This window comes from Erinaceus europaeus, chromosome 14 (assembly GCF_950295315.1).
Source record: "Erinaceus europaeus chromosome 14, mEriEur2.1, whole genome shotgun sequence".
NCBI classification, from domain to species: domain Eukaryota; kingdom Metazoa; phylum Chordata; class Mammalia; order Eulipotyphla; family Erinaceidae; genus Erinaceus; species Erinaceus europaeus.
The window spans coordinates 29,240,041-29,253,902 of NC_080175.1; the positions used below are offsets into that span (position 1 = coordinate 29,240,041).

The following is a 13,862-nucleotide window of genomic DNA, read 5'->3' on the forward strand; positions in this document are numbered from 1 at the left end:
ATTTTATTTTCACATTGAATTTTGTGAAATTTAAAGAGAGAGGATCCAGAGCACCAAGTTGGTTCATGTAATACCTGAACTTGAACTCAAGTATGTGAGTCCCAATTGAGCTATTTCCCTGGCTGTAGTAACTGTCTGTCCAAAAGACTTATTTATTTATTTGCTACATGGTTTTGCTGGTGCTTCACACCTATATGATCCCACCACTTCTGGCAGACTACTTTTTAAATAAGAAAACTGATTGTCCTAACAACTATTTTAAAATCACCAATAAATCTGAGCCCTGAAATAAAGTAAATTTAAGTTATTTTTGTTTTTATGCACTTATTAAAATAAGGTTAAATGTACACTACTGAGCTGCAGTACTAGTCTTAATTTTACCAGTATGTAAACTATAGAAACTCTTTACGAATGTATTTTTAAACTATCCATGTCTTTTTTAAATTATCTATAATGATTAGGCCTCAGTTAACTCATTTAAGAGAAAATTATCTATTTACAGCCATTTTCAGATACAAGATAATGGTTGTCTTTTTTGTTAGCACACTGAGTACCACTCAGTAAGCTGCATGGCAAAATATTGTGTAAATAAACTGGGTTTACTATTAAAAAAAAAGAAAACTAGTTGTAGTCAACTTTACCTAGTAAGTGAGAGTGCCAACATGTTCTCTCCTTAGTAAGCATATGTCTCTCCTGTCAGAGACCTCAGCCTCTAAAGATCAAGAGTAGATTACTAGTGGTCTGGGAAATGGTGCAGTGGATAAAGGGTTGAACTCTCAAGCATGAGGTTCTGAGTTCAATCCCCAGCAACACATGTACCAGAGTGATGTCTGGTTCTTTCTCTCTCTCCTCCTGTCCCTCTCATAAATAAATAATTATTTTTTAAAAAAGAGTAGATTATTGGGAGTCGGGCTGTAGCGCAGCGGGTTAAGCGCAGGTGGCGCAAAGCACAAGGACCGGCATAAGGATCCCGGTTCGAACCCCGGCTCCCCACTTGCAGGGGAGTTGCTTTACAAGCAGTGAAGCAGGTCTGCAGGTGTCTATCTTTCTCTCCCCTCTCTGTCTTCCCCTCCTCTCTCCATTTCTCTCTGTCTTATCCAACAACGACAACAACAATAATAACTACAACAATAAAACAACAAGGGCAACAAAAGGGAATAAATAAATATAAAAAAATTATAAAAAAGAAAAAGAGTAGATTACTGCAAATAGTTTCTATTATTTCATCAAATTGCTTGTGGCTGGATTTTGGACATACATCTTGGGCAAAAACACTAAAACAAGAGAAAATATATGGCAGGTTCAGAAACTCTAGACAGAATTATCCTTCATAGGGGACACCTGTCATTTCCCTCAGAAGATCAAAATCAGTAATCACTGTGTAATATTCTGAATGCTTCTAATCACCTTTTAAAGGAAAAGATGGGAGCAGAAGTCCTAAATCACCATGGTTTTCTACAGTTTACTTTTTATTCCAAAACCACCAAAATTCTGATACAAAGTTATCAAGTTTTTCCCCCCTGTTATTTTACTGCTCATTTATTTATATAGATAGAGCACTGCTCTGACACCTTACACAATGCCAAGGATTGAAACCAGAGCCTTACACATGCAAGGCATGCACTCTGACACTGAGCCAATCTTGGCCCCACAGCTTTTTTTCTGTTAAAGTACCAAGAAGTGAATTCAAGTAGTTAATCTATTGATTCATCCATCTGTCAAATAGTAGGACTCCATTTATGACTGAGACCTGTGACAAGAGCTGGGGGTTGGGGGTGGGTTAAGTAGTAAATCAGAGAAACAACACCCTTTCTACATGGGGGGGGGGTGTATGGGAGAGGCCTAGAGGAAGTGATAAATAATAAACAAGTTCACAAAGAACCATACAGCAAAGGGGACCAGGCAGTGGCACACCTGGCTAAGCTCACACAGTATTAAGTATTCAGGTGTCTGTCTTTCTCCCTATTTTCCCCTCCCCTCTTTATTTCTCCCTTCCCTCTCAACTTCTGTCTGTCCTATCCAATTAAAAAAAAAAAGAAAGAAAAATAAAAACCAGCTGCTAGGAATAGTGGATTCGTAGTGTTGGCACTAAGCCCCAGTGATAACCCTGGAGGCAAATAAATAAAACCAGAAATAATTATACCCAAGAAGAGATGCCGAGAGCAGAAGCACTGGAACTGTCTGAGTCAGGGTGACTGGGGAAGATTGGGAGATTTACCTGAAGAGCTGATGCTTGGAAAAGGGAAAGGAAGGTTTTTACAAAACATAATAGCACAAGTTCAAGGAAGGAGAAATAAGGTAGAGAAGAATCTGATTGATTCTTGCAACTGCATCCATGTCTAAAGGTGTGTGTGTGTGTGTGTGTGTGTGTGTGTGTGTATGTGTTGTTGTTGTTGTTTCCAGATCTAGCAGAGCTAGCAGGCCAGAAACGTAGCCCAGCACAGGTCCAAGACATAGCATAGCATTCAAACCACACTGAATCTTGTTAAAAGAGCCAATAAATAAGATTCACATTCTCCATTGTCATAGAAAACTCTCCTAACCTAACCAGCCATCTCAAAAACAAAAATCAAGAGACAAAACAGCATTGCTAGGACAAGGGTACCATCAATGTCATTATCACATATGTGGTCCCATGATTTGGTCAACACACACACACACACACACACACACACACACACACAACACACACACACACACACACACACACACACACACAACACACACACACACACACACACACACACACAACACACACACACACACACACACACACACACACACACACACACGCCTCCTGCCTGGACTGTGACTTCATTTCTCCTTTAACACTAGCTTCATTCTGGCTGTTAAAACCCAAGTAAACCACTCCTCCTCTGGGCAGAACCTAAGCAAGCAGAACCTCCCTCCTTCTCCAAACTTCAATTCCACTACTTGTAAGATATCCCTCACCCCTGCACCCTTTATCCCCACCCCGCCTCCCCTTGCTGCATATGGGGAGGAGCATCACTAGACCCAGGAACCAGCAGCCCAGGAATAACCCTCATGAGGCAGGATCATTTTTGCTATCTTATTGCTTCCTATTGTACAGTCCCAGGAAGAAGGTAAATACAACCCACAGGAAGTGGGGGGCATGTGGAGGGGGGAGGGGAGACCTAATGTGAGGCCTTTGGAATGAAGAGTTCATCCTGGGCATTAGATCAAAAGAACTGAATGAGTTTACTTAGACCCCTTCTGAAATTAGATGAAATATAAATAAGATAAGAAATAAAAGGCTCACATGGCTGGAGGGAAACCAATCCACTGGTAGAGAGTATCGAACCTGCATGTATAAGGTCCTTGGTTTGATCCCTGACACTGCATATGCCATAGTGATCCTCTAGCTTCTCTCTCTCTCTTTCTGAACTTTCATATGTAGTAAATGAAACAAATCATTTTCTTAAATTCCTTTCCCCCCCTTTTGTTGCCCTTGTTTTATTGTTGTAGTTACTATTGTTGTTGTTATTGATGTCATCATTGTTGGATAGGACAGAGAGAAAGGGAGAGAGCAGGGGAAGATGGACACCTGCAGACCTGCTTGACCGGGATCCTTATGCCAGTCATTGTGCTATGCGCCGTGTGCGCTTAACCTGCTGTGCTACTGCCCAACCCCCGAAACAAATAATTTTTAAGACTCATCATTATATTTTATATCTAAATGTAGTATATATATTTTTTACACACATTGTGGTTTATGGTAGACTTTATGTCACAGGCTGAAGGACTCAATGGAGAGTGTTATGAAATGAAGGTACCTGTCACTCCTGAATTCATTTGTTGAGCCTTGATGGGATGGTAGTTAGAGGTAAGATCTTTTGGGGTAATTTGGTCATGGTGGGGACAGCCCCCATAAGTAGTAGTGTCCTTATAAGTGGAAGAAAACAACTAGCTTCTCTGTGTGTCTTTGGAGGGTACCAGAGGACATCTATACACAGACAGTTCTGGTTCTTGCCAAAGCCTGAACATGCTGGCATGCTGACCTCAGATTCCCCAGCCTCCCAAACTGAAAAATCAGTGTTTTTTGTTTAAGCCACTCAGTTTATAGTCATTTGTACAGCAGCCAGAGCAATCTAAGAGAACTGATAAGAATCTGATAGCTTTCTATTTTGCACTGACTTCCTAATTTTCTACCAAGGACAATTAGAAAAGTACAATTGCTAATTTTTTTTTTTTTTACCACCAGTAATTCATGTATAATGTAAAAAAAAATTTGGGACTGGGGCCCAGTGATGGTACACCTGGTTGAGCTGCATGTTACAATGCCCCTGGTCCCCACCTGCAATGGGAAACTTTGCAAGTGGTGAAGCAGTGTTGCAGGTGTCTCTCTATCACCCCCTTCCCTCTTGATTTCTGGCTTTCTCTTACCAACAAATAAATAAAGATTAAAAAAATTTTGACCTGACTTAATACAAGTGGGATGTATTAAGGATGACTCATTTCTTCTTCTTTTTTTTTTTTTTACATTTTTTTTTATATTTAGTTTCCCTTTTGTTGCCCTTGTTGTTTTTCACTGTTGTAGTTATTATTGTTGTTGTTATTGATGTCATCGTTGTTAGATAGGACAGAGAGAAATGGAGAGAGGAGGGGAAGACAGAGGGGGGAGAGAAAGATAGACACCTGCAGACCTGCTTCACTGCCTGTGAAGTGACTCTACTGCAGGTGGGGAGCTGGGGGCTCCAACCGGGATCTTTACAGGGATGATTCATTTCTACATGAATATTAAACAGATAATTATCAGATAGGGGTGGTAGTGGGTGAGAGGCATAGGTCTAGAGACAGCATGTGGGCCAGCTGCATAAACAGGTAATGCATCCCCAGACTGTGCTTGTAAAGCAGAGTCACATCTAAAGTACGTAGTCCACCCAGAGACTGCCCAGTTTTGGCATATAGTGGTGCAGAGGACTGAACCTGGGACCTCCGGGGCTCCAAGTATAAAAGTCTGGTGCATCATCACTGTGTATGTATTTTCACAGCCTCTGGATGACAGTTTAAAAATAGATGTTTATCCCAGTTGTGCATTGGTATACTTATCACATTCTAGAATCCTAAGTAGGTTCCAGAAACGCAAGGAACCACATTTCAGGAAACCTACCCAGCAGCTTGACTTTGCGGATTTCCACGCACAAGGAATCCTGTGAGGATTCCAGGACAAGTTAAAAACCATCTCTCAGGGAGTTGGGCGGTAGTGCAGCGGGTTAAGCGCAAGTGGCGCAAAGCGCAAGGACTGGCTCAAGGATCTCGGTTTGAGCCCCCAGATCCCCACTTGCAGGGGAGTCGCTTCACAGGCGGTGAAGCAGGTTGGCAGGTGTTTATCTTTCTCTCCCCCTCTCTGTCTTCCCCTCCTCGCTCCATTTCTCTCTGTCCTATCTAACAACGACATAAATAACAACAATAACTACAACAACAATAAAAAACAACAAGGGCAACAGAAGGGGAAAATTTATATATATTAAAAAACCATCTCTCAGCACTGCCCAGTTCTGCCCATTCTGTCACTCCTTGTTTTTTTAAACTTCTCTAAGATGTCCTGAAAGTCTTCAGGGGGGAGGAGATAGGGCAGAAGTGAAGGCACTGAGCGAAAGGAAACTGCCTCAGGGTAGCAGAGGACAACATCACAGACAAAAATGGAATTGGCTTTCTCCAAATGGAAATTTTTTTAGGTTGAAGGGCAGTGTGTGTGGGGGTGGTGGTGGTGGTGGGGTAATGAGAAAGCTGTAAGTGAGGGAAGAAGTTTGCCAGCCGGAGCAACGCGCAGAGCCGAACGCCCGCAAGCAGCGGGTGCCCAGCTGCGCGAGCCTGCAGGCCTCGGAGCGGGCGCGGGTGCCTCAGTTTCCCCCGCAGAGGTGCTGGGAGCGCCGCCCCCTCTGACGTCGCGGGGCGCGAGGGGTGGTGCTGGCCGCCAGGGGGCGCGAGCGCGGGCCAGGCCCTAGAAGGTGGGTGCGCGGGGCCGAAGCGTGGCGCCCCCCGGCCGCAGGAGGCGGAAGCCAGGGCGGGAGGCGGGGCGGCTGCGCTGAGTCACAGCAGATTGACCCGCCCGCCGCTTCCAGGGGCTGAGGTGACAGCGGCGGGGGGCTGGCGGCCGCCACTGCCCGCGGCACAGAGGGCTCGCCGGGCGGCGGGGAGCAGGTCAGGAGCCTGGCGGGACGGGGCGGGGCGGGGCGGGGCGGGGAGCCGGGTCTCGGTGCGGGGAGCGAGCGGAGGGGCCCGCGCCCACGGGAGCGCGCCGCGCGGCCGGGCCTGTGCGGTCGTTTGCCCGCCGCGGCAGCTGCCCGGCCCGGGGCGGTCGGCGGGCGGTGGGGCCGCCGCACCCTCCTGTGAGCCCCTCGGACCCGCGGCCGGCGGGGGCCCCGGGAGCTCCTCGAGTGCAAGACGCTGCGGGCACGTCCCGGGGGATGCGGGCGTGGGCTTGGGAAGTGTCAAGCCCCGGGCTCGGTGCACCGTGCCGCCTGCCACTCAGCCTGCCACTCAGGCAATGAGGCGGAATTCGAGAGCTGGGAAAGAATTCAGCATTAGCCCAGCCCTCCGGTTTCGCAGATGGAGACATTCTTCTGGCGTGTGCTTCAAGTCCCATCCCGTCGGTGCAAGGGATTGATTGATTCGTGAGCGAATCTGTCTCGGCGGCAGGGAGGGATGGTTTGCGAAGCAAGACCTGTTGGGCTAGAGATGCAAGTTTGATGGTGTGATGATGGTGGAGTTTTGCAGATTCTTACAAACACCTGCATTCCTGCTGCCTGCAGGTTGTCCACCAGGCATCAGTTTCCCAAAGCGCTTAACCTTGAAAGAGGTGCCGGTGCTGCCACTAGAGTAAAAGAATGTTGGGGTTACTGGCCAGGCCCACTGCAAAGTTGGCGCCGTGGAAATGTATGGGATTAAGTGGGAATGGGCGTGCGCTTTAAATGTAATCTCACTATTCTTTACTACCTGTCTCCTACGTGTTCCTGAAGGTAAATATTTTTGGCACTCTACATGCCCTGTAGTACAGGAGGCTTGTCTTTCCATCTTTTTTTGCGGTCACCTTTCTACAGGAATATAAGCATCTTGCGTTGAAACACTTGTTGTGATTAGTGATGCTTGGTAGGTGGCAGGCCAGTGGCAGCACTGACATTACGGTATGAGCGTACGTTAGCTCAGATGGTTTGCTGAGCTGAATTAAGGGAGGAAGTGGTTTTGCGCGGCTGTGATGATGTCTGCTCTGGTTTCTCAGAGTTAGACTCATTGCTCTCACAGTGTGAATAGATTCCAGGTGATGAGGAAGTTCATCCCTTCAGCATCCATTTTCCCCTAAATTATTCAGTGAAGCAACCTCTAAGGTCCCCTTCCGTCTCTGAAGTGCCCTGATCTTAAAGACTTATTTTATTAATTACATATAAGAGAGTTTCACATGAAGCAGAGAGGAGAGAGAGAGAAACCGGAGCACCACCTGTGATGCTGGGGATTGAACTGAGATCCTCAAGCATGAGAGTCCAGGGTTCTACCAGTTGAGCTATTGCCCTAGCTGTTGGTTTTACATGTTACATTGCGATAAGAGCAAAAGTTTTAAGAAAAAAAAATTTTTCAAAAAATTGCAAGTCGCACAGTGCATCTCAGGTTCCTTATTTTTTATTTTAGGAATAGAGCGGTGGAGATAAGAGACACCAGAGCATTGTCCCAACATCAGTGAGGCTTCCTGGTGCTGTCCATAGTGCTGCTGGGGCTGGAGCCTGAGGCTTGTGCTATCTCCTAGCCCCTCATTATCATCACTTTTTATTATTTGAAAAAAAGATTTATCTATTTATGAGAGCGAGGGAGAGAGAGAAAGAGAGAGGACACACCAGAGCACCACTTTGGTGCATGAGATGCTGGGGACAGAACTCAGAACCGCAGGCTTGAAAGTTTTTACTTACTGTACTGCCTCCTCAGCCACTTGTTATGTTTAACCCTCCCAGTGACTTTAGCATTGTTAGACCAAAAAAAAAAAAGAGAGAGAAATGTTTCAAATTACAGATACTTCAGTGTTAAATGCATTAAACTCCACAGCTGCAATGGAGTACTTTGTTGGAGAGTAGCTAAAATCTGAAATCGGGGTGGAGTCTATACAGAGCAGAGAGAACTTTTTCAATGAACCAAGAACATTTTGCTTGTGATAAGATGCCTTTAATCAGTGTTCACATTTTGTGTTTTTCCTTAATACACACACACATACACACACACTATATATTATATAATATATAAATAATGTCAACATATTAATATTATATATATTATATATATTACCATTGGTGATATCTACCCAGTTCTTGATATATAATAATCTTTTCAGTCCGTCGATTATGCATGAGTTTTTTTGTTTGTTTTTAAAATTTTTTATTTATTTGTTTATGAGAAAGATAGGAGAGAAAGAACCAGCCATCACTCTGGTACATGTACTGCGGGGGATCAAACTCGGGACCTCATGCTTGAGAGTCCAGTGCCTTAGCCACTGCGCCACCTCCCGGACCACTGCATGAGTTATTTTATATAAATTATTCTTTCAATCATTTAATTTTATCTGTTTCATGAGACTCAGAATGGTCTGGGGGAACCGGCATAATGGTTATGCAAACAGCTTTCATGCCTGAGGCTCTGAGATCCCAGGTTCAATTCCTAGTTCCACCATAAGCCAGAGCTAAGCAGTGTTTTGGTAAAATAAATAAATAAAGGATAGAGTAAGAGAGGAAGAGAGACACCAAAGGAGTAACATGGCATATGTGGTGCTAGGGATCTCTCATGACGTCACGTGAGGAGGCCCAAAGCTCTACCACTGCGCCACCTCCTAGGCTGTGAGTTAATTCATTTTTGTCTAGCAACCCTAAAGCCAAACCTTTCCTATTTCTTAGTTCTTCTTTTTTGGCTCCTTTCCTCTGATAGTTCCTCTTAACTGCACAGCCCCTCTCACATACTTTTTTTTTTTTTTTTAATATTTTTTATCTATTAATGAGAAAGATAGGAGGAGAGAGAGAAAGAACCAGACATCATTCTGGTACATGTGCTGCTGGAGACTGAACTCAGGACCTCCTGCTTGAGAGTCCAATGCTTTATCCACTGTGTCACCTCCTGGGCCTCTCACATACCTTTTCCATCCGTATTGAAGTTCATAACTGGATCAAAACACAAATTGAACTGAAACTACTTTTTTTTTTTTCTCTTAAAGATGATAAGTTGTAATTTTTGAATCACTATTTAAGATCTCCCAAAAGCCAGTATGTGTATTCAGCTTTAGAACCTAGTGAAAGACAGTATGAGGTGGTTCTGTGAAAGGGTTAAGTGGACTGTGTTTAGATTTCTTTCTTCCCTGTGCTTCGTGACTGCAAAAGGAAGCCTCCAGAGCCAGCTCATTAACCTCTGCCAGAGGAGGAAACCCTTTCTGCAGGATGCATGCTGACTCTTCAGGCTCATTTTTGTTCTGGTCACTTTAATGGTGCTGGGCTAAAATAAAAAAGTGATTTTTTCAAAGTTCAGATACTTTCTTCTTACATTTGGGAATTTTTATTTATGTCACCAGGGTTTATCTCAACTTTGTAATAATCTTTTTATAAGATTATTTATTTACATGAGAGAGAAAGACCAGAGCACTGGGGTCAGCTGGGGATTGAACTTGGGACCTCTAGGGCTCCCGGCATGCAAGTCTGCTGCTCTACCAGTTCACTATCTCCCTAGCTTTTAATAATAAAAATAATTAACATAGACTGAATAGAGGTTTACATACTTAATGGTCAAATTATTTTCTAAGTTTGTTCTATCATTTCTGAAGTCTGAATGTATTACTGACAAAAAGACATTATTCCAGGGGGCCTATTAGTGGCTCACCAGGTTAAAGCACAAGGATCCCAGTTGGCTCCCCACCTGCAGAGAGACCACTTCACAAATGGTAAAGCAGGTCTTTCTCACTCCCTGTCTTCCCCTCCCTTTTAACTGTCTCTGTACTATCCAAGAAATTAAAAAAATGGCCACAGGAGCAATGGATTCCTAGTGCAGGCACTGAGCCCCAGTAATAGCCCTGGAGGCAAAAAAAAAAAAGATGTTATGACATGATTATCAGGTCTGAAATTCTCATGTGTTCTTAGTCCTTAGCTAAAGCACTTTTGTGTGTGTGTGGAGTGGAGGCTGCTGGGAGGCCTCACGTGTGATATCATGACTTTTATTTTTTAAGCTTTTAAAAAATATTTTATTTATTAATTAATGAGAGGGATAGGAGGAGAGAGAGAAAGAACCAGACATCACTCTGGTACATGTGCTGCCGGGGATTGAATTCGGGACCTCATAGCTTGAGAGTCCAACACTTTATCTACTGCACCACCTCCCGGACCACTGATATCATGACTTTCAACCTGCTTTTTCACTCAGACAGAGAAAGAGAGACACAATAAGGGAGAGACACCAGATCAACCTGTAGTGCTACGGCACTCCCATGTGGTGTTAGCACTTGAACCTGGGCTGCAACCCTTGAAGAGACAGGCACCCTACCTGGTGAACTATTCCTCCAACCTCCAGCTAAATTATTACTTAAAAGTTTGTCACAACGCTTCCAAAAAAAAAATGTCACACTAAGTCAACTAATACTAAATAGTTTCTCATTATACCCAGCTCAGGAAAATAGCTGAATAAATGAATTTTCATGATTGGGTACTTTAACCTTGCTGGTCAGGAGTTAATTATAAGACCTCAGTCTCACATTTAGAAACTCTGAAAAGTCTAAAGGAATAGCTATAAAATCAGATCATAGAACAGCTCTATAATGAAAGATCCATTAATTAAACCCATATGTTGTGCTCACTTTGGCAGCACATATACCAATGCTATAAAAGGCCATCATAGTAGGTAGAGCAGAAATAAATTTCACATTTAAATTCACTGGGTCTTCCAATTTGAAGGTTGTGGCCACTAAGGATTAAGGTAGCAACATGGAGCAAGTGGGACAGTGTATTAGGAGCTTGACATCTGAAAAGAGCTTTTGGACCTGTCTTGGTCATTCATACAAAAGATTACTCTTGGAATGTCTGTATGTGCCCAATGGTGGGAATATAGCTGTGAACAAAACAGAATTCTGCCTTTCTGCTGAGGGGTGGAGGGAGATGGTGAATAAGTGTGTGCACAGATAGCGAGTGCATGGTCATGAGTGCTACTGAGTAGTTTAGAGCAGTGCATGTGGGAGAAGACTGGAAAGTGGCAGGGGGAGTGGTCCGAGAAGGCCTCTACTGAGATTCCATTTGATCTGAGATTTGAAGGAGTTAGAGGGTAAGCTGAACAGGAGCATGCTTGGCTTGTGTGCAGAATGAGGAGGTGCTGGTGGCCAGGCAGTGCCCTTGTGGGCGAGGAGAGAGTGGCAGCAGATGAGAGATGGTGGGTGTGCCTTGAAGCACATCAGTGTAGGCCATTGTGAGGATTTTGGCCTTTACCCTGAGTGAGGGGGAAGAAGCCATCAAAAAGACTCATGATGATGTCTGTTTTAAAAGGCTCACTTTGACCGCTGAGTGGGAATAGTCAGGATTGAAAAACCTTCTCTTCCATGCTTGTATGCCAGTAATTCCTCTCAGGGCCTTTGTCTCTTCATCTGTGGAATAACCATCACCAGATTCCTCTAGAATTTTGAGATTCCAGATCAGGTGGAGTCACTAAGGCAGAAAGACTGCTTATAAGATAGCAATAGTGGTCCGGGAGGTGGCGCAATGGATAAAGCATTGGATTCTTAAGCATGAGGTCCTGAGTTCAATCCCTGGCAGCACATGTACCAGTTTGTTCTCTTTCTCTCCTCCTATCTTTCTTATTAATAAATAAATAAATAAGATATTAAAAAAAGAGCTATAAAAAAAAAGTAAAGATCTTCAAGCTAGGAGATAGCATAATAGTTATGCGAAAGACTTGCCTGAGATGCTGAAGTCTCAGGTTCAATCACCAGCACCACCATAAACCCAAGCTGTATAGTGCTCTGTTTTCTCCCCCACCTACCTCTCTCATTAAAATAAAATAATTAGGGAGCCAGGCAGTGGCACAAACCACAAAGACCGGTGTAAGGATCCCAGTTTGAGCCCCCAGCTCCCCACCTGCAGGGGAATCCCTTCACAGGCAGTGAAGCTGGTCTACAGGTGTCTACCTTTCTCTCCCCTTCCTCTCTCCATTTCTCTCTGTCCTACCCAACAAAAATGACAACAACAACAACAACAACAACAATAATAGCAACAGCAATAAACAACAAGGGCAACAAAAGGGGGGAAGTTACATAATAAAAAATTTTAAAAAAATTAAATAATTAAAAAAAATAGTAAAGAGCTTCAAATGACCTGAAAACTTGACACTATTCTGCCTGTAGCTGACTCACTCTAAATCAGGTCTTTTCAGTGAAGTTGTCAGGTCATGAGAACAAAGACACTGTTTCGTGAATATTCTCTGCTGATCCCTTTAGTACTACTCTGCTGATCCCTGAATTCTCCCTTCCTGTTTGAAAAAGAATGAAAAGCTGTTACTCATCAACAGAGCTGGCAACCAGAGGAGCTTTTGTTATTAGGAAAGTTGCAAGTTTGGGGGAAGGAAACAATTTTTGGTTTAGATTTGCCATTCGTTATTTGAATTCTTAGCATGTAAGGAGTCTAAAAGATTTCTTTTTTCTTTTTTCTCTTTTTTTTTGGGTGGGGGATAGAGATAAGAGGGGTTCAATTCCACACAATTTCCACCACCAAAGTTTCACACCCCATGCCTTCCATTGGAAGCTTCCCTGTTTTTTTATCCCTTTGAGAGTATGGACCAAACATCTTTATGGGGTGCAGAAGGTGAGAAAGAGTTCTTTAAAAAAAATAAAATTCCCTCTTCTTCTCAATCATCTTATGCCTCATAGGTAATCATTAAAAAAAAAAAATATATATATATATATATATATATATATATATATATATATATATTCTTGCAAAGTGGATCTGTTTTTTCTGTGTATTTGTTTTGGGTTGTTGGAAAAGTCATGACACATTTTTACACAGAAAAATACATCATGACTTTTTTGACAACCCAACATTTTAACTTAAGAAGCTCTGTCTTATGGTGCACAGCAAAGAACCAGCATAAGGATCCCAGTTTGAGCCCCCGGCTCCCTACCTACGGGGGGGGGGGGGGGGATTGCTTCATAAGTAGTGAAATAGGTCTGCAGGTGTCTTTCTGTCCCTGTCGCCCCCCTTTTCTGTCTTCCCTTCCTCTCTGGAATCTTTCTGTACTATCCAACGATAACAATAATAACAACTTTCTCCTCCTGTCTTTCCTATTAATAAATAAATAAATAAAATATTAAAAATAATATAAAATATTAAAAAAAAGAGAGAGCTATAAGAATAGTAAAGAGCTTCAGGCTAGGAGACAGCATAATGGTTATGCAAAAGACTTGCCTGAGGTTCTGAAGTCCCAGGTTCAGTCTCTAGCACCACCAATAACTCAAGCTGTGTAGTGCTCTGCTTTCTCCACACCCCACCTCTCTCATTAAAATAAAATAATTAGGGAGCCGGGCAACAAAAGGGAAAAAATAGCCTCCAGGAGAGTGGATTCCTGGTGTAGGCACTGAACCCCAGCAATAATCCTGGAGGCAAAAAAAAAAAAAAAAAGCTCTGTTTTAGGCCTTGTTGTGATAAACCTGGCAGAGTGCCGATTGTTACCATGTACTTGTCTATGAAGCAAGAAAAGGTCTTATTTTCAGTGTAATCAATTCTTTGACTTACATTTTATACTTTTTGAGTTTTATGCAAGAGACCCCTTCCAGTGTTCAGGGCATGGCTTAAAGTCTGGAGCTCATATAATAGGGATCCAGTATTATTATTTTGTTTAATGAG

The 13,862-nt window shown here is 43.3% G+C and overlaps 1 protein-coding gene across 2 annotated transcripts in view; it reads left to right on the top strand.

Moving 5' to 3' along the window:
• Positions 1 to 5,970: 5,970 nt before the first annotated feature.
• The window catches only part of DNMBP (dynamin binding protein), a 135,595-nt gene continuing 127,703 nt past the window's right edge, over positions 5,971 to 13,862 (top strand). Inside the window, exon 1 of one of the 2 annotated variants that reach the window (XM_007530263.3) lies at positions 5,971 to 6,165. Coding sequence is in view for 1 of the 2 variants with exons in the window: in XM_060171494.1 (XP_060027477.1) it covers positions 6,714 to 6,716 (3 nt within the window). In the remaining variant the exon portion in view is untranslated. Of the gene's footprint in view, positions 6,166 to 6,257; positions 6,717 to 13,862 lie in introns of those variants that run through there. The other variant, XM_060171494.1, reaches the window with a different exon arrangement.